This window comes from Colletes latitarsis, chromosome 10, assembly GCF_051014445.1.
Source record: "Colletes latitarsis isolate SP2378_abdomen chromosome 10, iyColLati1, whole genome shotgun sequence".
Taxonomy (NCBI): domain Eukaryota; kingdom Metazoa; phylum Arthropoda; class Insecta; order Hymenoptera; family Colletidae; genus Colletes; species Colletes latitarsis.
The window spans coordinates 11,163,910-11,190,672 of NC_135143.1; the positions used below are offsets into that span (position 1 = coordinate 11,163,910).

The 26,763-nt window shown below is 42.4% G+C and overlaps 1 protein-coding gene across 5 annotated transcripts; it reads right to left on the reverse strand.

Annotated features, from left to right (window-relative positions):
• LOC143346585 (LIM/homeobox protein Lhx9) lies at positions 1-26,540 on the reverse strand. Of its 5 annotated transcripts, none has more exons than XR_013080443.1 (8): positions 26,183-26,540; positions 24,461-24,645; positions 20,542-20,849; positions 15,048-15,221; positions 13,675-13,907; positions 4,111-4,361; positions 2,745-3,332; positions 1-2,391 (listed from the first exon to the last, which is right to left on the reverse strand). XR_013080443.1 is itself a non-coding variant. In XM_076774807.1 (7 exons), exons 3-7 carry the CDS (start codon positions 20,814-20,816, stop codon positions 3,078-3,080), a joined length of 1,188 nt encoding a protein of 395 aa, XP_076630922.1. In that variant the 5' UTR covers positions 20,817-20,849; positions 24,461-24,639; positions 26,183-26,540; the 3' UTR covers positions 1-3,077. The 5 variants fall into 5 exon arrangements, 3 of the variants coding, with proteins under 3 accessions (XP_076630922.1, XP_076630923.1, XP_076630921.1); XR_013080442.1 differs by having other exon boundaries at positions 1-2,536; XM_076774807.1 differs by having other exon boundaries at positions 1-3,332; positions 24,461-24,639.
• Between the last annotated feature and the right edge of the window lie 223 nt (positions 26,541-26,763).

Consider the following 26,763-nt stretch of genomic DNA (forward strand, 5'->3'; position numbering starts at 1 on the left):
TTTTCAAAGTCCAGATGTACGTAACTATTTATTATACGATAATAGTCGCACTCGAATGCAGCACATTAATTTATCTATACAGTTTTACATAATTGGTTCACGCATTTTAAGACGCTGACGTACATTAAATCATCTTGCTATGCTACACATGCGTAATATGCGACTGCAGCCACTTTGCCGACTATGCAAACTATTTCTGACTCGGGTTTTGTGTCGCAAAAGTGTGGAAAAAAGTAAAAAAAGAGAAAAAGAGAAAAAAAATATGCTGCGAGCGTTGCCGCGTAATTGACGAGATCTTGCTCGCAGAGCGAGTACTAATTGCACGCAAAGTTACCCGATTTAGAATCCTTTCGCGACGATCTTATTCAACGTCTCGTCGTCTGCATTTGATAAATATAATTTCTGACACGACGTGTATAAAAATTATAGGTTCTCGACTGACATAGGTAAATTTCTTCTTTCGGTAGTTAGGAATCCTCATTTCTCTTATTTTCGTGTCAAACGTTTGTCGGCTGGTGAATTGAACGTTACAGAAAGTGACGTTTTTCGTTTTTCGTTTTTCGTTTATTTCGAGATCATCACTTTGCTACACATCGATCTGCAGTTAAGAAACTTATTATACCCAAGCTTTCTTTCGTAAATGGACGTACGTACGTACTTACGCGTTGCTTGGATACGACTAAAAATTTTGCGAGTTCTCCGCTAATCATCATTCTCACTAATATACATACCGTGTCGTCAGTGGTCAAATGAGTGTGTTTCGTACCGATCGAATCCAAAGATCGTGGATTCGTCTAGATAAATATAAAATTATTTTTCTTACTGATGTGGCCATAAACTCTCAATGCTTGTAACAACAGGCAAAAAATGAATTAAATTTCTATTATACAAACATTATAGTCCACTTTGCAATTTAATATAAAAGTGAACTTTCGATTTATAGGTAGAAGTATTTCTTGTCTTTCTTCTTTCTATAATGATAGGGTGTGTTGTCTGTTATGTATCTTCCAATTATATTACGACTGACAACTTAACTTTAATCACATTTTCGTCATACCTTACCGATCGAGGGTTGCAAGTACCTAATTCCAAAAGCACGAAAACAAAGAGAAATTTTACTTTCGCGTAGAAACTTTAACACAGGGATTAGACTTAAATAATTTTGAATAAATAATTTAACGGATGAATTCGTGGAATTCGTTAATTACCACACATTGGTCTGCGAAATACAATTCCTTTGGATTCGCGCGGCACCGTAGAAAAAACTCGTTATCTTAGCTACGTTTTTGGCACGAGGAGAGGAACGCCGTCTTGACACACGTCGCTTGTTCGTTCGCTATTCTAGCCGTAAATCGCCGTTCTCGATATCAAAAAGTCTCTATTATTCGGCTAAAAAGGAAGAGAAGCAGCGCGCGAAGTCGGGGTCGCGTATCGGGAAGGGAAAATCGAGGTACCGAAACGCGGCCTTTATTGATCACGGCCGTAATTTCGCATCGTGCAATAATTTGTACTACGATCGACTGGTAGGCAATTCTTTGTATAAAAATACTACAAACGCGTGGACCAAGTTTTTTTAATAAAAGACTCGCTTTTATGAGAAAATTCATTTTAAAAATGTACTACATACAACAAAGGTATGGATTTCTTACTTGCTTAACGAATTTTTTAATATGCCACTGTCCTTATTTCTGGTGTACCTTGTTTCGTTCCAACGTCAAATCTATATCATCAATTTTATTATCTTCTATAAACGTTACACGGTATTCGTTGTATTGAAACAGAGTAGTACCAAAATTTTTGCTTTAACAGCACACGTATTCAAGGATCTTCGTTTCTCATAAAAATGAAAGGTCGATCAGAAAAGCTTCGTTCTACTTTTTTTTCTTGCTTCGTTACAAAGAATTACCTTGATTTCCGTTCCGCCGCGAAATACACCCCGCTTTATACATCTCTCGATAATTATTGTTCCTGATACGATCAAGTACGGCCCAAATGGAAATGACATAAAAATGGTTCGCGATAAAAATCGATCGGGCGATATGGCCCGCATGAAAGGCCGATTATCGACAAACGAGATACTCGTACGATATAGTAACACGCTATAAAACAACACAAAGACCTTATTAACTTTGCCGGTAGAGGAACGCCGCGCGACATTTTTATAATCGAACGTGGCCATTTTTTTCTTTGATAAATTGTTAATGGTACCTCGTTCTCCGCACGCGTACCCGGCTCGCGTTCTCGCTAGCGAGATAACCTATTGCCTAGTACCTTTGGTAATTCGGATGTGCATGGAACTATGATTATTATCACTGATTACTTAAACATAATCCGTCGCTGACGCCTGCTCGACCAGGTTGCGATCTCTGACAGCTTCCTGGTGAGATTTTTCTTTTTTTTACTATACGATTGGATTTGGAAGACCTCCATTTTGATTCACTAGTCTACTGTCTCGCTGCGTTATCCGATCGATTGAGCGATCGTTCGCGGTTCTTACTCGAAATAATGCTCGTGATCGATGAATGGTCGTTTGTTCCTGTTAAGTACGATTGACGTTTGGTACTGAGAAATGGTAATCGAAACGCGATCGTCGAGACCCGTTCGATGGCGGTCGAAACGAACGGCGATAACCGTGAATATTTAACAAGTTTGTACGAATAAATGGTTCCCGTACGCGTAATATTCGCGAACTTCGAACATTGAGATTTCGAGTCGCCCATTTCGCGAGTTCTGCGATTACTCACCAGGAAGGTCGTCAGCAGTTCAGCGAATCCGTTCGCCAAAATCCTCGTTCGCCATGCTGTTCAGGAGAGAAGTCCTGTTAAACCCGAATAAAAACACAGTCTCCCGTCGTCCCCGGGACCTACACAAAACGGAGTCCATCTGTTTTCCGGCGATGAGCCTCGGAAATAGAAAATAGGAGCGAAAGAAAACCGAGCGGATCCTGGACGACCGTGTTTCCCCTCCCCCGAAAGACAGCGCGTCGAGAGTCGATCCTAAAGAAGGGACGCGGCGATCCTTCATCCAAGATGGCTGGAAAGGCTGCTATAGCTGTCTTCCTCCATCTCAAGCCGTCGTCAGTAAAGATCGGAGAACGAGACCTGAGAGGAAACGCCGGAATGTAGGTGATGAAGAGCGTGCAGCTCTTCCATCGAGGTCGATGGCATGCTATTGCTGTCCCCTAGGATGCTGGCCGACGGTCCCACGTTCGGTGAATCGCCCGTGCTCGAGCGCACCGGTGTTCCGGGACACCCCACGTTGCCCGCCGTCGTATTGCCCTCCTGCCTCATCATGTTCCGTCGCCATTTCGCGCGGGCGTTTTGGAACCAGACCTAGGTGCACGAGAATCGAGCCGTTCAGTGACCAGTCTAATTCAATATCAGACTCGTATTTTGAGAAAACTTCTGGTCTTTCAGCGCGAATCGATCAGATTAAAACCTTTTACACAGATCGTCCACTTAAACTGTGATGTAGGAGTTAACCCCTTTCACAAGTTCTCGACGTCAAGATTCACAATCATGAGGCTACACATTTTTACATCGACGATGCTTAAAACAAATCTATTTTTTTCGTAGCCATTCCTCGTACGAACAAATGTAAACAAAATTAAATAGTATAAGTTTGAAAAATTATTTGGAATTAGATTGTTCGTCAAGGGGTTAATTGATCACAAGCGTCGTTTAAGTATTGACTACTTTTTAAAAGCAATACATGAGAACCTTGTTTTCAAGTATTTGTTGTATTTGATGAAACTAATTAGGTTTGGGTTTATATAAGACGTTTCGTAAATGAATGGCGATAAACAGTAAATGTAATTATATAAATACAACCGTGTTATACGATATGTTGAAACTGACTGCCGTGTTCCTGAACACGCGATACGTTATGTTATTAACATGTAATTCTTTTTTGATATGTAAGAATAATAGAAACGACAGTCAAAAGTATTATTTTCGCGCGGAACCGAGATACTCGTATGCGTCGTAAAAGGAGAAACAATCTCCGTCATTAATTATTTTTTGATCGATAGTATAGCTGTTTCGACGCGATGCCGGGTAAAACGTGGGTTCGGCGTAGGGAAAGAAATTGAAAATAAAATTTATGTCCCACCTGAAGCACCCTCTTCGAGAGTCCCGTCTTTTGCGCCAGTTGCTTGAGGTCCTTCGCATCGGGGTTCTGATTTATAGCAAAATAATTCTTCATCGTTCGCAACTGGTGATGCTTGAAGCTCGTTCTCATGCGCTTTGTTCGTTGGCTCTGGTGCACGGGGCCCGGTGACCCGACAGACGCGTCATACGCTGCCAGGGATTCCATGGACGAAGACAGTTCGGTAGGATGGAGTAGTTCTGCAACAAAATGGCCTTTACCGAATACTTCTATTCCGTTCAACGATTCGTGTAACTTGAATACGTTGAAATTAATTGCTACAAAGTAGAAGATAGAATTGTATACTGTATTACAACGAGACGAACATTTAGAAACCTCAGAATATCAATTTAGAGATTTAGGTATTCGTCGGGGGTTATTCAGTGTTTAGAAGGAAGCAGAAGATAAATTCGAACTGATTCGATATAATTCTGATCGCGATTCGAGTCGTGAGCACGACTCATTTAGAGGAGGAACGAAGGCCAACGAGGAACGCCGGTTATAATTGATGATCGTGTTTAATTAATCGATGCGTCGAGGGCAAGGTGAGGCAAGAAACGGGCCGGGAACGAACCGGAGTACGGAAATTTAATCTTTCAGCAACATCTTCGACAGGACCACAGCAAGGTTTGTTGAAAGAGGTTAAAAGAGCGCACGCGCGTGTATGGAGTCCATACGGCGCGGGCTTTCGCGTACCTATTACAAAGATTTCTTAATCTGATCGGCCGGCAGGACGCGTGAAAGGAGCCCGGCCGTGTCTGTAAAAAGACGAGACAGCAGACAGAAAAAAAGGCAAGCGTCGATCGTACGATACACGGAAGGCTCGATGGTAAATGAGAGGATTCCTCTCCGATCGTTGCTGAATGCTTGTGATCCATCAATCGATACTAGGCGACTATCTAGCCTTCGAATCGTGCGATTTGTTCTTCTGTTTGGAAACAATCGAAGAGCCACATTCTTCCATGGACCGTCGTGCCTTTTTAAAAAGAAAACGAACCCTTGGTACCATTTTTTTTTCTTCTTCTTTTAATTATTCCGCGTCCTTCGATCATCGATTACAGAAAGTCCACAGCACCTCGCTTCGTTCGAACATTTTTATCAAGGTTGTATTTTCCGTAATTTCAAGGTAATCGACATTAGTTGATGTTGAGGAAAATAGTATGACGTATCGCAAAATGATCTTCAAATATACAGATACTTCTTGTTTCAGGCGTTTATTAGATTCCCTAATAGGAAACGAAAGGCTTGCACTGTCTGCACTCTAAGCAAGGATATGTTCCTGAATTTGCTAAGCATATATTACATCTAATGCGTACTGCTATAGACTTTCATTATCCATATACGTCGAAGCTAATATTCCTCTGCATCGAATACGCTTCAGTTGTATCATCCTTGTATGATATTCAGTATTAAACCCAGTTGGTGTGGATTATACACAAATTTCGAAGATTTGTTTCACCCAGTGTTGAATTAATTATATCGATAAGTGGGTTATCCTAAAAGTAACGTACAATTGCCAATAAATGAAAGAGAATTCATTTGGTTTAAAAAATGGTTTAAAAATAATTCCTTCTTAAAGTTTAGCTCTCTGTCAGGGTAATGATTACCCTGCATTTGAGAATATATATTAGGATAGTGAAAACAGTTGTCAAATAAGATTAATCAAAATAGTACTATCGTTGTAAGTAAAGTTTGTTCTTTATATATCTGTACCGTACATAGATTGTTTGATAAACAACGGTACTATTTTGATTTTTTGATCATGTACATTCTACTGCACATTCTTTCAGCGAACAGGGGGTAAAATTGTCAAAACCTCGACATAAATCGACTATCCCTTTAGACAAATAAATGAAATCCAAGGTACGTGAAGATTCCATCGTCCGTTGTTCCCGATATCACGGCGTCAACCGAATTAAAAGCTTGGACACCTGTCATACTACTTTTCCCAACGATCCTCGTTCGTCTCTTCCGAGTTAAAAGCGACCTGGTTCGCCGAGACTACCCATTCCAGTCTACCGAAAACGACCAACACGGTAAAAACTCCTATTGTCGCCTCCCGATGGACATCGACAGCGCTTGGAACCGGCCGCAAACGGACCGATCGCTCGGTTCCCCGTCGTTCCCCTCGCGCTGCCGCCGCAGAGAAACGGGAACCACCGTCGTCGAGCGAATTTCCGCGCACGTAACTGCGCGGAGCAGCTCTCCCGGCCGGGATAAAGGAGAGGCATCGGGACGACATCGGTGCAACCGTTCAGTGCCGTTGCAAGTTGCAGTTGTTGCGCGCCGCCGGAGCGAAGGAACGCATCCAATAAATAAGACGACGAGGGTAACCATTGAATTCAATCGGGAGAAAGAACGGGTTCCAGCGACGTTCGCGGACAGCCGCTGGGACCACGCCGGGAGCGGCCGGAGGGCGAAGGGGCAGTCCACCCAGAAGTAAATCCCCGAGCACGTATCCGCCATTACTGTTTATTGTCCCGAACTTCCATTCCCTGCGGACGACGACGGGCTGCTCCGGCTCGCGATCCAGAAAAGAGAAGAACCGCTTTCGCGGACGGCCACACCGCCGCTGGAATTCGTTCTGTTCGCCGAGGTGAACGACACGAATTTTTGTTTCCAGACGATCGCTGGAAAACCGCCTCGCTCGACGCGATTCTTCGGGGACTCGAACAAAGATTAAATTCGTTACGGGGCTATGTGCCGCGGATTCCGCGACTCGGATGCCCCGAGGTTCGATAACGAGGACGAACCGTTCGTCTCTTCCAGACCGTGGGTTTCGAGTACTTTCGTTCGATGGTGTTTCCTTCGTTGGGTATTGTTACCATCGCCGGGTAACCCTACCTAATTGGTATTGGTCGATCGGGAATTTATCTTTGCCTCGAAGACGAATTTGTTCGCCGGGGAGATTCGATCGTTGGGTATCGCGAAATACGAGAAGGGTTTATGAAATGTAATCGCGAATGGATAGTTTGAAACAGAGAGAATTACAGTTGGTTAAGCTGGTTTTGAACAGGAATCGGGTACATACGATAGGAATTATTTTAAGCCGAATACAGTGCAAAGCCACCATGGACGGCATGGTCAAAAGCATTTACTGGAGTTTTGCTAGAGGAAACGATTTCAAATGTAATCTAGGTTAATTGGACGACAGTTTATGAGCCACCAATCTTCTTTAAAATTCCACACAAAGTATTTTTTATACTTGCACCTGATCTGTCGTTAAACATTATCGCGTATGAAATAATCTCTTGTCAGACACGATGTAGGAATATGGCGATGAACGGAGAATCAGAGGATGTCGCGACTTTAGAAAATGGAAACGATAACAGGAAGGAGTTTGAATCAATAAAGACGCTACGATCGAGTCAACTGTATTAATAAAATTCTTGTTTCCAAATTTTAAGTCTTGTCTGCTATCTCTTACTATTTTAACTTTAATACGCTCGATACGTAATGATTCATAGTTCCTGAAAAATTATCGCATTCATTCTCTTAGATTTTATGCAGTAAGTTCCTTTACAATTCTTTACTTCTTTTAAACGTTCTGCCCGTGGTTTTGCTCTCTCTCTCATTTCCTATAATCCTTCCCTTCCCACCCTATATTTTTCTATCTCTTTTCTGTCTCTTCCATTTAGAGTACTCAAGAGCATTTTGTTAATTGTCCCATACACAAGCCAGATCTATAAGTTTCAGATTAAATTATAAAACGGGAATTGCCTCGAAATTTTCAATACAGTAGTCGAAGTAAAAATATAGAATAAAGTTTTCTATCGTCCAATCTTTCCTTTCATAAAGAAATATTCTAGAACGAAAATTCTATATTATACGTATCGCTGCTGGTCGAAGGAAGTGCAGACCGTACTGGGTCAGACATCCTAGTCAGCCATCGAAACGCTTACTACTAAATAAACTCGACGCTATTCGTATTCTTTTTATCGATGACACATTATTCTTAATCTTTGTCGGCTGTTAACAAATCTAACCAGAAAAGTTTGTACCAAAGTATAATGGTCGAGGAGCCTTCTTCCTCGGCCAGCGATCTCTTTTCCCACAGAAACTAAAAAGTCCGCGATCCACGTCGCGGAGCGCGCGCAATCACCGTGCAATTCCCAAAAGGATCGCTTTCCCCAGAACCAGCTCTATCAATAAACGCAACCGAGGCCCCTGCAAAAGGAATACGCCAGTTTTTTCACCAAACTGGCCTGGTTCCCAAGCGAAGTCGCCGCGACGGCGACGCGGCGAAGGCAGGCTTTGAAACAAGGGGAGAAGGGGTGGATGGCGGAGGGATTTGGTGGTTCAAGAATGAGATTACAATTTGTCAGGTCCGAGCTAGAAGCCGAAATCACGCGGATGGCACGGTCGGTCCAGGCGAGCAAGGGACGCTCGGACGGCAAGAAACTCGCGCAGGCGGCATTATAGTGTTCCGCCGGCCATTCTGCTGGCAGCGGCCACGTATTGGCCACGGCAGCATTCTTTTCCGGCCAGATCGGCCAATCGATGCATCTCGCCACCGATACCCATCTGTCACTGTCCACCGGGGCCTAGCCTTTTCTCCGCTCGTCGAGCGCGCCTCTGAAGGACGGGACGCGTCCAGCGAAATTGCTCCCATCGACGAGGACCGTTGCCTCTTCCGGGGACGGACAAAAATTCTCCCTGCCTTTTCGGGTTCTGGCGATTTTGGCTCGATCGACCTTCGTCGATTTAGAAATCACCGCAAGCAGGGACGTTGGAAAATTTAATTTTCGAAGAAGTACATCTGGTATACTACGAGACGCCATTTTCTTTAGTACGTATAGTCGAACGTGGTTATAACGAACACGAATGTATGGAGATTACGACTATAACTAACAGAAAGTGAAATTTTTAATAAGTTGGATGCATGATTTTAAAATTACAGAGAAATAAATAGTGTACCGTATTTCATGCAAGAATATTAATTTAAATAATGTGTAATGTTTTTTATTTTTGATGTCTGTCTGTCGTGTAAAATGTAATAGAAGGTAGATTTAAGTAATCACTGTGTACCGTGAATAATAGTTACAGCGAGAAAATTATTATATATCGACCCCCTGGTGCTCGTTATAACAAAGTTCAACTGTTATTATATGCACCGTACTAAAATTGTGTCTCGTATGCTCCCTTACAGGAGTAATTGATAGTCTTTGTCAACGGTAGATATTGATTATCTCTTATCGCTAGCCAACTTATCGTTAGAGTTCTTTAAAACTGTCAGGCCATTCTTGAGGTTAACACGCTGACCGCCACGGTGGTTACCGATGGCTGGTATTTTGAAGTTATAATTAATCGACTGATATATTTTAACTCTCTAACAACGTCGGTGCCAGTTATAACCATAACATAGTAAATTATTGAACTATCGAATACCAACAAACGATGTTCTTGACAAAAAATATCTCCATCGCGATTCCCGGCTCATAAAATTTAAGGAGAGGTTACTTCAGCCCGATTTTGAATACGCTAGAAAAAAAAACTATAAATCTGACTCCTTCGTTCCGAATCGATGTCTTCAGCCGTTCTTCGAGCAAAAATATCTCCCTCGCAATTCCTGACCCACAAAATATCGGGGGAAAATATTTCAAAAAAGTTGTCCGCTTTTTCTTTCCCCGGCGAGAGACGCGGACCGACGTTGATGGAACTAATTTTTCAGCGTACACGAGCCACGGCCGCTGCGAAAGCATTTTCAATGGCCAAGAAACGACGGACTTATCGCGGTCGCAATTCCAACGATTCATCGAACGCGCCTGCCGACGTCCAGACGGAATAGTTCGTGAGATCTCCCGAACGTGGCAAAAAGTGTCCCAATTATATATAAAGACAATAAAACGCGAACCAGTCGGCGGTTCCCACCCCGGCAGGGGCATCGCGTCGCGCGGCTTCATGGACGATTTTATGGCTGTTGGTCGTAAATTCCAGCCGGTAGTCCGAAAGTGATTCTCCCTGATCGCGCGTCGATTATAAAATAACTGACAACCGCACGGCACGACCGGTAGCCGACACGACTCTTGAACTCCGTCGAATCGTCGTAAACATCGCGAAACAAATGAGATCCGTGATACAACGGCTCTCGGGGAATAAAATCGGACACGTTGTTCGACAAACGAGGGTGTTTTGCGTGAGCGTTAAATGAATTTATCTGGTCGAGTGACCGGGCGAAATGAACGGAACGATTTTGGGGGATCTGGTTCCGCGACACTGGTTCCGAGGGCAGTTAACGTCTCGCTGAATTAACATATGTCGCGTGCCCTTTCGATCTGATAACGCGGTGAGATGTTCTTCGACGTTATTTTAATTGTCTCTTGGAAAAACTGTATTGTCTGGGAATAGAATGGCTGACGCGTCGGATTATTCTACTGGCTCGGTTGGCAATTGCATAGTTCCTTTCCGATGAACCGTCGATGCACGAAGATTTAGTTTTAAAGAATCGAATCCTTTTTGTTGATAATAATTCTAGTACCGAGCTAAAATATCAAGAAATATTTTTAAAATTACTATCTCACGGTTGTTTCATAATATTAGACTTTTCATATCTCGTCAGATTCTCCACAGACTCTTCTTCAGCCTCTGGCATCTTTGCTCTTAATTGCACAGCCTGCTTCCTTCGAACGTTTTATTCAACGAGTGTACGTCTTCCGGCATTTCGACGTAACCAATTTAAATCGAGGCCAATTTAGGGCAAGGTTGTGGTATATGTTGGGTAATAAGATATTTTCAGAATTTTTTTTTTTTATACCCTATTAAAATTTCAAGGTAAATCATCCAACGTTTCATATATCGTAAGCATCACGCTGAAAAGCGCCATTTCAAGGAGAACGGTGGCTTTAATAGAATATAATTAATTATATTTCCAAGCATTTTATACCTAATTTTTTTCTTACTTTTATTTCTCACAATACCAATACTATTATCATAAAAAGTATATACTTAATTTTGCATTAAACTAGTTTCACGCTTATAAATTGGAAAACATAAAAATGTTGTTTTCGTTTTTTCGATGATTCGTTCGTAGTTACGCCAGTACGCGAGTTACAGACAAAATGGACGCTCGAAGCAGTTCTAGGAATTGCTAGGACTCCGCGAATAATATCGAAGGACCAATGTATTTAGATTCCAGTTCTCCTTTAGCCTAACTTTCTCTATATGTAATATTTTCTTGAATCTTGAATATCATTCTCCTCCGTATATATTTTAAGTTAGACTCAATAACAGCGAGTTGTATTCGTTTACGAACAATAAATACGTTCGTTATTATTATATACGTCACTTTGCAATCGTAGCACATTTTCATAGTGTTTGTCCTCGCTGGTGGCTTCAATGGACATTTTCTGCGTAGTCGGTTCAACGTTTGTCAGGGCGAGTTATTTATTCAGCCCTCGAAAAGGAAAACCGTCCCGGCGGGCAGCACATGTCCGACACAGGGCTGTATTCCGGTGGCGCGCAGCCGCGTGGCCCCGTCGCACCAAGGATCAATTAGACGGAAGGCGAAATTTCGCCGAAGAATTCCGTGTGCGTCGATCAGAGAACACCCAACGAGACGAACACGAATACGAACACGAACGCAAACGTGAACAAATCTCCGGCCGATTCGCGGGTCTGCGATCCTCGAGAGCTACGGCAAATGTTTGCACGCCGAAGGAACCAACCATTATACTCATTGCTCGGCAAATAATGCAACTCCCCCTACTAACTTGTTCGATTCGAGGGATGTAGAGTAGGCTGACGAGTTGAACGGAGAGGAAGCTAGATCGATTCGAGGGTGAAAGAGAGCGAAATTCGTAGACTCGTACACAGAAAAAGAAAAGAAGAAAGAAGAGAGGTCGCGAACAGCGTGCTACGTGTTCCCATGGTTTTAATACCGATGTTTGAAAGCACACCCCCGTTTACCATCCAGCCCAATTATCCCCCTGGCAACCCCTTCCATAACCTCTTACGTTCCCGCGTTGTTTCATCGCTGCCAATTACACGTATTTGCGTCCTCGGGCCGACGAGAGCCGAGACTGGATTCTTGTGAATTCTTTATTGTTTCGACTGTACGACGAGAGAAACAAAGGGTCCGCGTTTTCTTTTCCGCCCACCCTTCCGGTCTTTCTCTTTTGTCGCGCGATTAATCAATCGACGGCTCGCTCGGACGGAGGCGCGATGTCGTTACGATCGACTCCTTTCTGTAACGGCAGACACTCTTTGATGAAAGAGACTGTTTCAGTTCGGTTCGAGCAGCTCGAGTTTTCTTTGCACTCTAATGAACTGTATTTTAAAATTCTAACCGTGGAGTGTCACACTTTTTGTTTCACTGTTCACTCGAGCGTACATCAAAGTTGTTTGCGTCCCCCGATGTTGTTTACAGCGAACGTTTATCGTTAAAAATGTCGCTATAATTTTTCTACGGGATTAAAATATTGTTCTATTAGGTAGTATAGTTTCATTTGCGCTAAAAAAGATCTAGGAGACGTTAGAAAGTTTCTATCAGAGTGCGTGTATTGCCAGAAACGATCATAACAGAACAATCCAACACGCGTTGTTAATTGAATAAATCATATAAAAAATATGAAATCTGACAACTGATACGACCACGATAGGACTAATTGGCGCACAATAAAAGGCAGAATTAAATCTTTAGCATTTTCTGTTATAAAAACTTCTTTTACGAGTAAAAAGTTTCTCTATTATAAAGAACAAAAATTAGTAAAGATAGAATTTATTCGAGTGGAAGAGATTAGAAGGTGTGATAATAGTTTCCTCTTACACAAACAAACAAAATTAAATACTTCGGTATATTGAATTCTATTTAAACTATATAAGCGTACGTTTATTTTCTTCCGAATACAAGTATTTTACTTTTTTTACGAATTTTTCTATTTCCGTTTGTTACGTGTGTGAAAATTTCAGCGTATCTAATAGGAACTAGAAACGTTACGATTTATACAACAATACGACGAACTGTAGCGATAGTTGTATAACAACGTTGTACAGCAGGTTGTTCAACAAGCCCACAATTGTATCGCGAATGATTGTACAATTTATTGTACGAAATATCGATAAACAAATCGCAGGATGTTGCAAGTTAAATAATGCAACTTTTATGGATGCTATTGATTTCGAAAAAAGACGAAGACGATAACTGTAACAATCGCATAAAATTTCGCCCTATTTAACGGAAATCGGTGATACAGTGGTAGATTCAAGATTAGAAATACAGGATTTTCGACTTTCATAACTTTTAATACGGCAATGTAGTGATTTTATTATTTTATCAACATTCAAAGAGTCGCTATTTCTTAACACTTTCCACAACGGAAGTAGACAAATTTCAGAAATCGTGAAATACCTATCTTTTATCTATCATTTTTGCAAACAGATCATTGTAACGAGATACTTAAATTTTATTTCAAAAGTTTTTATAGTCGAATCGCTTCGTGTTTGTTTCTCAATCTACTCGAAATTAATTATCTGGTCAAGGTAATTGGGTCTTTTGCCCTGCGACGAAACTTTAAAAAGCAAAGTACTCACCGAGAGCGCCAGCAGCTAGCCTCATCGTGACGGGTAGTTCAGCGCTGGTGACTTCCGACAGCTTCCTCTTTCTAGGCCGACCCTTCTGCACCGTGCCGGAAGTGGTGATCGGGCTCTGCTCCGCGGCGCTGTAATAAGCCGGAAGCGGCGACACCCCCGGTGAGCCGATGTCCTCGATACAGCCGGCTCCGCTCCCGTAATCCCCCGCGCAGCAGAGCAACTCATAGTGAGGTCTTGGGACCGACCAGCTCGTCATTCGTGAACCTTGCTGTCGAGTATTTCAGTGGCGACCCTGCGTTATCCTCCGAGTTCGATGAACGAGCGAACGCGAACTCGCTCGCGAGAGAAGACAGACTAATGGCCCGACCGCTTTCCGCTCGATCGGATCGACGGATCGGCGAATCGAGCGTCCACAATGATTCTCGGGTCTTTGTTTTATCTCGGCTGGTTTTTCATCCAAACAAAATTTATGACCGCACCGATCGAGACTCTGGTCTCAATTGGCACTTGCTAACTTTTTGATTCGACTAGGCAACTTTAACCCTCCAATATGGCCGTCTGTTACGAAGCTCGAGTACGGTGACTGTCGTCGTTTGTCAAATGAATTCTTCTCGAAAACCACATATCGTTAACAAAGGTCTTTATATATATTTTCGAGTTGCAAGTTTTTCAAAAAAGTCTCTGTTTTTTAAAGTCGTATTGGAGGATTATCGTTCAAACTTATCGTTCAGTGACGTATAAGATACTCACTATGCTAATTTTAATTTCGACCTATCTTGGAAGATCAAAGTCAATAATCACCATAACTTTGAGACTCTCGACTGGTGTTAGAGTTACTCGTCATGTTGGTCCTGCAAGCTCCTATTTACTTCGACAGCGTTTAATGCTGCAACAGTTTCGTCCGTCGCATCCGACGTTCGATATCTCGTTCGTAAACTCGAGCAGTCGGTGGAAAAAATATCTTACACCGGACTAAACGTCGCTCTACGACCGAACAAATGTCATTTGTACACGTTCCCTTATTCGTGCCGCCGTTCCCATCTACGTGAACCGCGAACGCGGATTAATAAACGTACGTGACGACGACCGTCGATAGTCCGCGACTACCGATCCCGTCGATCCAGCGGAGCGGGAAGCGGCACCGCGACGTTTTCCCTTTACGAGAACGCGCGTCGAGCTCGACTCGATCCCGTTTCTCAGAATTGAAAAGACCGGATTCACCCGCGCCGGAGGGCTGTCATTACGCGGCGAACAGAAGGATAATAAGTGTCCTACGTCGACGCGCCTCGTGTTTCTGTCACTCTCGTCATCAAACTCGTTGATAACAAAGAGACGGCCTTTGGAGGATGGTAATTCGGGCTCGTGTTTCTCACCTACAGTAGACCAGGCCGTCCCTCTGCCCGAAATGATCGCCCTTGTTCAGCGGGGTGCCGCAAGATGCGCAAGTAAAACAGGCCACGTGGTACACCAGATCCCTCGCGCGCATCACCAGCTCCGACGCGGAGATGCCTGCCCGGCATCGAGAACATCTCGACACGGCGAACAATCTGGGAACAGAATATGCGGCGGAATTGTTTGACGAATCATTGTTGCATCCCATTTTTATAAGGTTTTTTTCATTTTACGCGGTTAAGGAACAACTTTTCGTATAGTCTTGGAACTTTTACATATTCTTCACCAAAATACGCGTTGTTTACATTTTGAAACATTGAAATCCTCCAATCCGTTCAGAAGTTATGACGTTTTAAAGATATGCATCTTTCGGGGGACCATTTCAGGTCACATATTATATTTTCGATAAGGAATTTTTTTCTCGAAAGTGCGTAGGAATTTTGGGATATGTCTATTCACCAAAAATGATTGTAACTGACCTCCCCTAGATAGAAATAATTTTTGTAGAACGATTCGAAATTTTTTAATTTCCACCATACCAAGAGATGACTTGTTGGCTAGGCACGCTTGGCTTAACTTAATAACGGTGCTTGTCATTATTGGCTGCTTATATCCCAACTACAATTTTATTGCGTGAGGAAAAAATGTATCTTTCGCGGATATGGAGATCGTACTCCTACGTTGCGTGACTGCTAAGAAAACTAAAAGTGGAGTTTTCTGGTGAGAATTAAGCGAAGCGAGCGATCATGTTCAGTTTGTAGGTGCCTAGCCAACAAGTCCATCTCTGTATGGTACCTAGAACAACCTTTCGACAATGAAAACTTCAAAGCCCGCTTAGATATCGTGTAACCGGCTACGACCACGATGACTCAACAATGGCAATCCTGTGGAACTACGTCGTCCTCGTATCTTAACACCAATCAACCCTCTCGAGTACGACAAAACCGTTTCAATTCTCCAGGGCGTCCAACGAGGAGCAAGAGTCTTGGGTTCGGTCGTCGTTCCGGGTTCCTTCAAGGCGGCCATTCCCGATCACGCGTTCTTCGTAGAATCCCCTAATTACAAAATCAACGATCCCGATCGTCGCTCGAATTCATCGATCCTCTCTTCCCCGTTCGCGCACGTGACCTCCGTTGTTCGTGACTATCCGCCGGACCAAAATCGGAGAACAATGCCGTCCCCCTCCGTGCGCGTTTTTCTTCCACTAATACACCATAACACCAGGGGGTTGGAGGGTGGGAGAGGTTGTTCCTTGCGGGCTCTCATATCGGCCGTCGACGATCAAGGCAGCGTTACAGTTTCCGAAGCGCGAAAACCAAATAGAGACAAAGGGGTCGGATATGGATCGTTGCATATTGCATGGGAGCCGGTTGTATTCTTCTCTAACGAACCAGCAGCCGTTCCAGCCTGGAGGAATACCGGTCCACGGTGGGTTCCACCCTCGCCTGGAATCCTCTGTCACCGACGATCAGCGTGGAGGAGACCCAAGAGGTCTATGGGTGTTTGAAGGAGGCAGGAAAGACGGGAGTCAATTTGCGAAGGTTTTCCCATTTTCGTTCAGAAATAAATTTTAACGAAATTTCTTTTATTTCTGGCTCTGATTAATCGTAACGCGTAACTGATTTCATGAAACATTCTCTAAGTAGTGACACCACGATGATAATTTAAAAGAATCGAATTTCTTTTTGATTCGCTAAATTAATATAGTTCCAAGAATAATACCCTGTTTGGACGTAAAATTTCCACTTTTTTGTGAGTTTAAAACTCGTGTTATATATAGTAAAAATCGCGAATTACAATTTTAAACTCGTCTTTTCTAAAATTACATTTTTGAAACTGGTGGCGCTGACAGCTTCGAGGATTTTAATCCGATTGACTTAAAACTTTCGTAAAATTTGTCTTATTAGATTATCGGGCCAAATATTTTTAGCGTATCGAATTACCTATACTTTAAAATAGAGTAGAAAGCAATTTACTTATTTTTTCACGTTTTCCTAGATTGTATACATGTATACTAACTATATTGAATGCGTGTTGTCCATCTACCTTCCAGTAGAAAAATCGAAATTAAGATTTCGAATTAGATTCTACCTTGCGCTGATATGACCAATTAACTAATGTATGAAGAAAAATCACCAGTCAGAGGGCATACATTGTTGTTATTAGATAACCACTGTTTAGATCTCTTTCTTGATGTTGAGTACGATCTGATTTTCTCCGTAAACAGGGTACTGCTCATACGATTAATTACGTGTCAGGCATTGTCTGCTGGAAAGCCTTACCGAAGAGTCTACTTGCACAGAAATTACTTCTCGTATTCAGAACTGAATATTTTTAACGTAGAAGAGTAATTACTTTTAATACAATAATAATGTAATGAACGAATAATAGGGGGAGTGAAAGAAAACTTGATTCTAAGAATTAGGAATGACAGAAGTTTTCATTTAAAGAATTATAAAAAACCAAGAAATTTTGGTTTTTCTTAGTTTTCGTCCTTGGATAAATTTAACTTTGTTTAACATGGAATAAATAATGTCGAAATGCAGATGTCGCAATACGGTTGTGTAACTAAACTGGATTAAATGGTACTAATGACGGATGGTCTAAACAAGTAATAGTAAGAATCAAAGAGATTGATATAATTAGAAAATTTTTTAGCATTAATACATAAGTGGCTGACAATGTTATATTTTATGATGTTGTACATAAAATAATAGCTAATGTTTCACGTTTCTGATTGGCACATTAGAACTTAATGAGTTGTAAATGTCAGGAGATGCAACATGGTAATTACTTAGTTTATATAAGAGTAATAAGTAAGCTATGATTCTGCGTTTTTCCAAACGTATTAATCGTAGCTGCGTGAGGAAGAAATTATAGTTGCACCGACAAACACTTCCAGAAATTACATAAAAAGAAAACACTTGTTTAAGAATCTTCCTAATCGGAGCAGGAATGTTGGTATGAAAATAGTTTTAAACTCATCCGAAATTAGAGTCTATCGAACACATTGGAACTTATGCATCGACTAGGGGTTTTCAGTTTTCTTGTTGTAATTCTTCTTTTACGAAAACGAAGCTAGGATTAGCAGCAAAGCAGCTTTGCCTAATTTAAAAATATATTGCGATATCTTTCGACAATCCTCTCCTATCCATGGAATATGTTTCAACAAATAACATTTCGCAGGGTAGGAGACTTCGTTATTTCACATTTTTTTAAACAGATAAAGAAACTTAACAATTTTCTCGTTACAGTAACATACTCGACTGTACAAAAAAGATGTCCTCTGACGGACTTAACCCCCATGCTCTTCGTACCCTTTAATTATTCCGTTCCATCGTCACTGAGAATGTAGCACTGATTAAGGGCGAAGATTATAGGATGTTGGAAATTGGATCCTTTTCTGGTTTTCATTAGAAGTGTAACTAGGGAACGACATTCGAGAAAGAACGAGCGGGTACACAGGCGTCGTTCGCGATTCTTATTTCGAGAAAATAATTTTCGTCGAATATGCAAAGTTTCATAATCTTTCGCAAAAGCAAATTTTTTTGTCTCGTGAATTAATTCGCGCGCACGTTGGTGCTTTCGAAAAGCTCCGTTCGCATTATCCACCTACTCCCAGAGATACTTCCGGATTGAATAATTCATACGGAATTGAATATTTAACGTCTGCTTCCCGCCGGGGTTCCTCGATTTAACAATTTCGATCCGTTTAACGCGAACAATGGAGAGAGACAGAGAGAGAAAAGAAGCGAAGAAACCGATCTAGCGCTTTCGACGACTGGTGGAATTATGCAATGCATGCTTCTCCCTCGCGTTCGCGAACCGCACTCTGAAATTCAACGGAAACAACGTTTCATAGGCAAAAACACAGTAACAGATTCCCCGCATCTAATTACCGTCCCCACAATGGCTGTGTTTAACTTAATTAATTTCATTCATCGAGACTTTGCATTTTAATATCTTAATCTACAACGGTCTGACAAGCTGCTCGACGAATCCTCCGCCTACGAGTACGCGATGCAAGAGATAACCGACAACATTCTGCATTCAAACGCCACACCAGATCCTTCATCCATCAAAACTTTGTCTAACGTTCCTAGCTCCTCCATCCTGTTTCATTCGCTTCACCCTCTTTTATAGTTCTATTTTCATTTCATGCGGTTAACTTTGAGAATGGATTTTTACTGTACCTTGCCTATCGCGTTTTTGCTACAACTCTTTAACATAGTATGTATTGTTGTGCAGTAGATACACAATCAGAAAATTAAAAATATTCTGAAACTTAGGGGATATACAGGACATATCTAAGTTTACTTTAAGGGGTGGATATTAATGCTTTATTTGGACGATACGGTATATTAAAATATACAAGTAAACGTTACGAGCTGAAAGATGGGTAATTGCATGCCCGAATAACGCGATTTCGATCGAGAGTATGGTTCGCAAATAAACGGAAACAGCCGGACGAATGATCCAACGCTCGATCGGTCCGCGCCACCGAATCGGGGGTAGAGGAACACGACGAAAAACAAAGTGTCGCCCGGTGGCGAAAAGGTATTACTGGAAATCGTGACCGCGTCTTTTTATCGCGGCGAGTATATCACCAGCGTGGAATTTCAGGTCCCGGTTCGGCAACCTAGGTATCACGGCTCAGAGCTGGCCATTAGTAGACATTTTGTGTGGTCCGGGGCGAAGTTTTGAGCGGGGCGGACGCTCCTATGCAAATTCGCGGATACCCCAATAAATACTGAAACGGGAAGCCGTACGACGGTCCACTAGAACGGAGACCAGCGGATCTTGCATTAATTCCGGACGTCATTCCGGTAATTCGACGTGTAGCGGTTTGGCGCGCGATGGGAATCGCTTTGTTTCGCGCGCAGCCACGATGTAACGTAAAAAGAAAATCGAAGGATGGGAAGGGCGAGTGCAGAAAACAGAGAAAATTCACTAGTGCTACGGTTTCGAAGTCAAGGTGGATTAGATCTGGGAAAAAATGCTATTTTTCGTTTTTTGAAGTTTCAATGGATACAAAAACTATAGTTACACGCAACCATTTTTGATTTCGTGTTTGAAACATTTGACAGGCTACATTTTATAAACAATGCAGCTAGTTAGAGTTTTTGTTATTTTGTTCGCGTGCATGCAGGTAGCGTTCTCATTTTTGTGTAGTTTAAACTCATTTGTAACGTGCGTCAGAACAACAGAGACGGGAAAATATCGCTGACTTTTGTTCGTGTTAAGGGATGATACGGGAAACCCCCAAAGCCAGATTCTTCTTTTATGATAAGTAAATCGTCTAGGTCGTCAGGTATCCGAGAGCCGCGTAAAACCAAAACTTCTTCATTCTGAGAACTTTAAATTTTCGACTTTTTGCCAGTCCGCTATGCGACGACTCGAAGTCGGTAGATCTGGTCGCGTCAGGTAATCCGTCGGTCAACTTTGTTTAATCCTCTTACAACTACTCGTACTAACCTATAATAATCCTCTTTGCAGTAGATGTTGCCATCCCTGGCGAAGCATGTCAGCTCGGCGGCCAGCGGCACCCGGCAATGGCAGCAACGCAAACAGCCGCAGTGCCACGCACGATCGGCAGCCCTTAGGTACCACCGTTCGGCTATCTCTCTGCCGCATCCCCCGCAACCGAGGCTTCCGTCGGAGTTGTTCTCGCCGGTGCCGATCTGCCGGTTGCTGACGGCACCATTGCCTGGCGGGGGTGTGCTGCTCCCGCAGCCGACTTCCTTCAGCATCTCGTGACGGACGGCCGCAGCCACCGGCGCATTCTATGGACAAACGGCTCCGGTGACATTTCGCCAGATTTACAGCCCGATTCACAGCCGATCTTTCGAGTTCTGCCCCCGTCGATCCGGACTGGCCTCGATCGCGCCGCTCTCAAACGTTTAGCCTTGGTTTATCGCGATCGCGTTTCATTCGGAACGGAAAAAATACTTTACGATCATAAATAGATAGAGAAATACACTTTACTCGACTTTGCTCGATCGAAATTTAATTTTTATGGTGGGTCTTGTGAAATTCTATGTACGAATCTTGGGTAAAGCTGTCTATAAATGTCTCGAAGGTCCAAAAAATGGAGATATAATGGAGATATCGTTAAATAAATTGTATTGTACTTTGCCCGATGAAACCAAATAATACACCCTTATCTGGTTGATTGAATAAAAATCGTATCGATCTATACGTTGTTTCGTGGTGAAAATTTCGAATAACAAATAGAACTTTTGATCTATAGGTAAGCAACTACTCAGCCTTTTAGTAAGCACAGTGGCTAACGATGCAACAGTTTCATAATTTTTCAACGCGTGGAAAAGTTTTTACGTGATTTCGATACTGCCATTTCTTTTAGAATATACTCTGTTGTTTATTAACCGCAACAATCATCTTTGAAAATAGTGGTGAAGAATTTAGTGAAAACATGTGATTTATTCGAACACGGTACGTATATCCAAGTACTCCATTTGCTCGTGTGCAATTTCGGTAAGTAGTCCAAGACTTTTGAGCAGTGGTGTATAATTACAGGACTTTAATCGCTTCTTCTTGCCAGGCACCCTTTCCGCATTCACGGAATCCACCTTTTTCAGGAACGCCCCGTATTTAACGGGCACTCGAGTTCCCCGGGCCACTCGTCCCCCCGAATTCACGGTGAAAATTTTCCCCGGCCCCTCGGTCGCTTGGGACTGTTTTTCTCGTGATGATCGCGATGACGAGGTTCCGTTGACGAAGGACTCCGATCCTCCAGGAGCGGCGACATCGCAGGCCGGTCGCATTCATTCAGGACACTTCTCCGGCAGCGGTGCACGCAAGAACCGATGAATGAAAACAATTCGTGACTGCTGTCCCGTTAATGAATGACTCTCGGGGTAGTGGCTCTCGGTTTCGAATCGGCCGCGAGCTAATTAGTAGAACCTTGCGGATCGCCACAATAACTCAACGTCCTTTACGAGCGCGGGCCGCACGTGATTTCCGTAAGTTAAATGGAAGGTGACGTCGCCTGGAATCACCGTACACCTCGTTTTACCAAGGTGACGCCGTTTTGCTGCCGCTTGTCACCGACGTATTAGGTCGAACGTGTGCGCGCTGATTTACAACTATTCTCCCCTTGTTTTCTGTTTTCCTAACCGTTATCCATTTTCCATTTTTTCCCCCGCCATTCACGATTTCGTTTCGCGAGATGGGCTAAGTTTTATTCCAATTATAGACGAGGTAACATTTACTCGGACGAGCTATTCTGATCGTTCAACATGAATTCGGCTGGAAGGTATATTGTTCAAAACCTGCAATCTAGCAAATAGTTTAAGCATGAACTTTAACATGTTCTTCGTATACAGTAACTGGAAGGAAAGCAGAAAACAAAACTAGTTTGATCTAAATAAACGTTGGGATATGGTGTTTGTAAGCAACAGAGAGTACTTTGACGAGTGGACTTACATAACTTAAATATATGCAGGACCTTATGTTTGATAGCTCGATTTACGGTAATTTTATGTTAGAGCGAATGGAAATAACAGTAGATTTGTATAGTTTGTAATTTTTCATGTACGTCTGTCTTATGTTTTTAATGGTACTTTGACAGGTTTTTACTTTGACTCGTTCAATGAATACATTATTACGATAATGTTTTATGGTATTCGTGCGTTAATACCATTTAATTGGATTTGTATTATCAAACCGACTGATCTAACGATTCAGCCCCATTACTGTTTCGTTACAATATAATCCTATAATTTATTGTTGGCTATATTTGCAATTATAATAGAGCCAATTTAAAAATGTCAGATATTGCGCGGACTATGATAGATGGAATTTAACGTGCCATACGATAAAAATGCATCGTACATATTACTCTTTTATTGCTCCAAATACGAATAGATATACATATCTTCACCATTTACTCAACCGAAGTAGTAAACAAAATCGCATCAGATACAATATGTTTAACCTGATTGTTACATGTATTATTTTCAATTACATAGAAAAACTAAAATTCTTTTTCTTGTACATTATTGTAATGTTTCGAAGTTCTTCAAAGCAATTCTCATAAATCTATTATATGTATATGTTTAGTTGGATATAGTTTTGCTTTTCTCTTTCATAAGACAAGCGAGAAACTATTAGGGTGATTTATTGGATTGGAAAAGTAATAACGTGAAATAAACGATAACTTTGCGTAATGACAAATGAGTACAGTAGAAAATTCTTCGTAAACAGTAAGAAACGTAGTTCCTGATTCCAGATAAGTTTCTGTCTGCTACGTGAATAATGTTCATTAGATTCTATTCCGAGTTTCTATTTTCCTGTCAGTCAACTACAGACACTCACCTCTTACTCCTATTGTAACTTTCTGAAAGTTTTATTTTATCTTCTACTAGTACCATTACGATTTTCTTCCTTCCAGTGACACTTTTTTCCACTTCGTTACCTTTAATTTCATTTAATATCCTTACTATAATCTAATCTGCCAAATAGGAGCAATATACAATTAGAGGGTAATTTTTATAATTTTCCATGGAACAATGGATCATACATTATCATTATGTACGTATTAACTTTCATTTTTATAAAAACGTGGATACGTACTCGAACAATATAGTATATTCTCTATTACAGACACGCAGCTCAAAGTAATAAAAGGCATTCATCGTTTTAAGACACGCAATTTTGTTAATTGTAAATTGCCCCTTGCGTATGAATATTATTTCTTACATCGAGAAAATCAGACATAATAAATTATTTTACGCAAAGGTATACTTCAAAGGCCTGTTCAACGTTTAGTCAGTTTCTTACGAATAAATTGATTACGAGTAAAATATAATTAAAATGCAATGAATCTAATATAATGATTATGAGAAAGACTTGATCGTAGACACCTCAAAGATTGTATTAATTTTGTTATGAAAACAACACATTCTTTTGAACTCTAGGGTATCGTAGCAGTACTTGCAGTATTGTAATCAATATTTCTTTATCTATATCCTACCAAAAATACTCAAAACTGCAGATTTATAACGTGTTTGTCAAATTGTGTACAGTTTCTTAGGTAATAGGAAGAAATACTTTTCATTTCTTTCAAACGCTAACCTGTTTTGTCTCTGGTACAGATATAGCTCTCGTGTTTGTTTCTCATCGATAACGCTCGTCCCTTTCAATGAAATCCCGAAAAGCCTCAGATTTAATCAACCGCGGTAACACAAATTAAACAATTTGCCCTCGATCCCACGGGAAGGCGTGTCAGGTAGACAGGCGACGCTAAAAACCATCGAAAATCCTTCTCTTAATCTGTTCCCTCGTCCTTCGCGCTAGACCCCTCCGTCAAGTCGTAACGTCAGCCCTCGTCCCGCGAAATTTTAATGATCAGTCAGCCACTGTTCTTACCTACCTGGTCGTTCGGTTAACCAGCTGGAAACGCGGCGTCGAATTCCACCCGGCGCTCCCGACGCCGTCAACTTCCTTTCCGCTGTTCTCGCTGTTGTCCGTCGCTCGCCTATTCTCGGTTCTCGCAAACGATCCTCGCTCCGCGGATTTACTTTTTGAACCTGGCTATTTCCATCTGAAAGGCTGAACCTTGAACCAGGATCACCGAGTTTTCCTCCGACTCGAACGCTGAACGATCGCAACGATCGACCAAACTTGCGATCCAGAATCCGTCGGAAGCTGACGCGACACTAACTGGGTTGGAAAATCGGGGCTTATAACGAAGAATTCGCTTGTCCCGATCTCTGGGGTTTAATTCTCTGATTACGAAGTTGTGCAACTTGATGTTCGATGGAGATAGTTAAGTAATCTGTGTCACGTGTTCGAGTGTTCAAAGTCAAGAGAAAGAAGAGATTTCTGATGTGTTGTTGTGAATAAAGACAAGGAATTAAATAGGATTATATGAGCTTATTTCACTGTTAAATATTGAATCTATGTTGAAGTATTTCCCCACGCGCTTGGTTACACCGTGCATACGTTCTCTAAAACTTAATAGTCATTTACCGAAGGCGTATACGCGTCATCTGAACGTGGATAGTTATTTGCAGAGAGCGTATATACTGGGTGTCTTGGGATTAAACGGCCAACTGTATATTCTACGAATAGAAACAAGTGAAACTTGGTGGTGTAAATGCTTTACTAAAAAGGTATAGCAGAAATATCAAATCGTAACAAAGTTCCCCTTACTGCGCTAGGTAGCTGCTATTGACCTCTTATTATTACTACTATGCTTGTTAACACAGGACTGACATTCAGTCGATTATGTTTCATGTCGGATGTAATGCAATTATTGTATTAATATATAAACGCTTTCTATTCGTTTCTGAGGAAATAAACGTCATTACGATACGAAGTAGTACAATTAATTGACAGTTACGATTAGAAACGACTGCAGATACTAAACACAACGCGCATGAACACATTAATGTACAAGAAGAAGTTAGTAACGGTTTCATATTTGTGTTATAAATTTTAGAGGATATTTTCTCTTGTCTCTGCTCCGTAGACGCCCTATGCATATATGTTCTCTAACCCCTTGCCGTACAATAACGAGTCTGACTCGTCACAAATGTTATATATCAACACATTTTTACACTCACGATGTATTCGTAAAACAAATCTATACTTTTTCGTAGCCGTTGTACGAACAAATTTAAACAAAATTAAATAGTCTACGTGTGAAAAATTACATTAAATCGTACGTCAAGGGATTAAGTGTACAGCCATGTATATACGCCCATAGATTACACACTACTGATCAAATGTACGTCTACACTTTGCCCATTAAAATTGTGGTAACGTCGAAAAATTTACGACGAACGTGAAGAGTTTTACACGCGTTGTCAAAGGGTTAAACGGTGGTGCTTAACGATCCGATCAGCATCTTTGAAGACTCTAAAGACAGTGTTTACGTCGCGGACCGCAAGAACCGGACTGGAGGAATGAAGCGGAACTGCGGTTAACCGAAGTCGTAATTCGGTGGTCGGCTAAACGGAGATCCGGAATCACTAAGCGAACTGGCGACCGCAACGATTCCGTAGAACGGTCGGTTAAAAAGGCGACGCATCGTTCCGACAGCTCGTCATCGTTCTGGTCGATCGTCCGATCGGAGGAGCCTTCTGTCTACCTGTCGTCCTCCGCGGTTCCTCCGGTGGTCTTCCAGCGTCGCTGGCCGCGTCTCTATCACCTGGTCCGCGTCCGGATCATCGTCGAGTTCCTCCGCGGACACCGGCGTCGTCGCGTAACCACGTTTCCTCGCGTCGCCGCGCGCCGGCGGACCGCGTCAGCTCACTGAATCCTCGCCCGTTCACTCGGCCAGCGCGCCGACGGTAACGCGAGACCGGAAAACGCCACTTTCTCGCGGCGAGAGACGCTTTCCTTTTTGCCCGGCGGAGTGAAAATTCTGCGTGCCACGGGGATATGCGGACGTAAGATCGGGCCGAGTGGCAGGCGAGTCGGCCGCGAGGGAAGCTGCTCCCCGTCGGCGTGATAGCACGATCCTGGGCTGGCCAGACCAGGGCCAGGGGCGGACGTCGACGTGCCAGGATAGAGGGGTTGGCCCCCGCGTGCACCGACGTCGCACGGGGTGGGGTTTTCGGCTGCCTCGAGGGGTAGAGACGTCGGGACGCTCGGCGTCTGCGCGATTACCCGCCGTATCTCTGTCCTCGTCGACGCCGCGTCGCAACGCGACGACGCGACGCCTGTAGT

Excerpts from the sequence above, each read along its gene's own strand:
- LOC143346585 (XM_076774807.1), bottom strand. The coding sequence starts at position 20,816 with ATGCTGAAGGAAGTCGGCTGCGGGAGCAGCACACCCCCGCCAGGCAAT. Across the intron at positions 4,362-13,674 it reads GCTAGCTGCTGGCGCTCTCG|GCCATTTTGTTGCAGAACTA; the intron begins GTGAGTACTTTG and ends TATTCGGTAAAG. Across the intron at positions 3,333-4,110 it reads TCTCGAAGAGGGTGCTTCAG|GTCTGGTTCCAAAACGCCCG; the intron begins GTGGGACATAAA and ends TCGTGCACCTAG.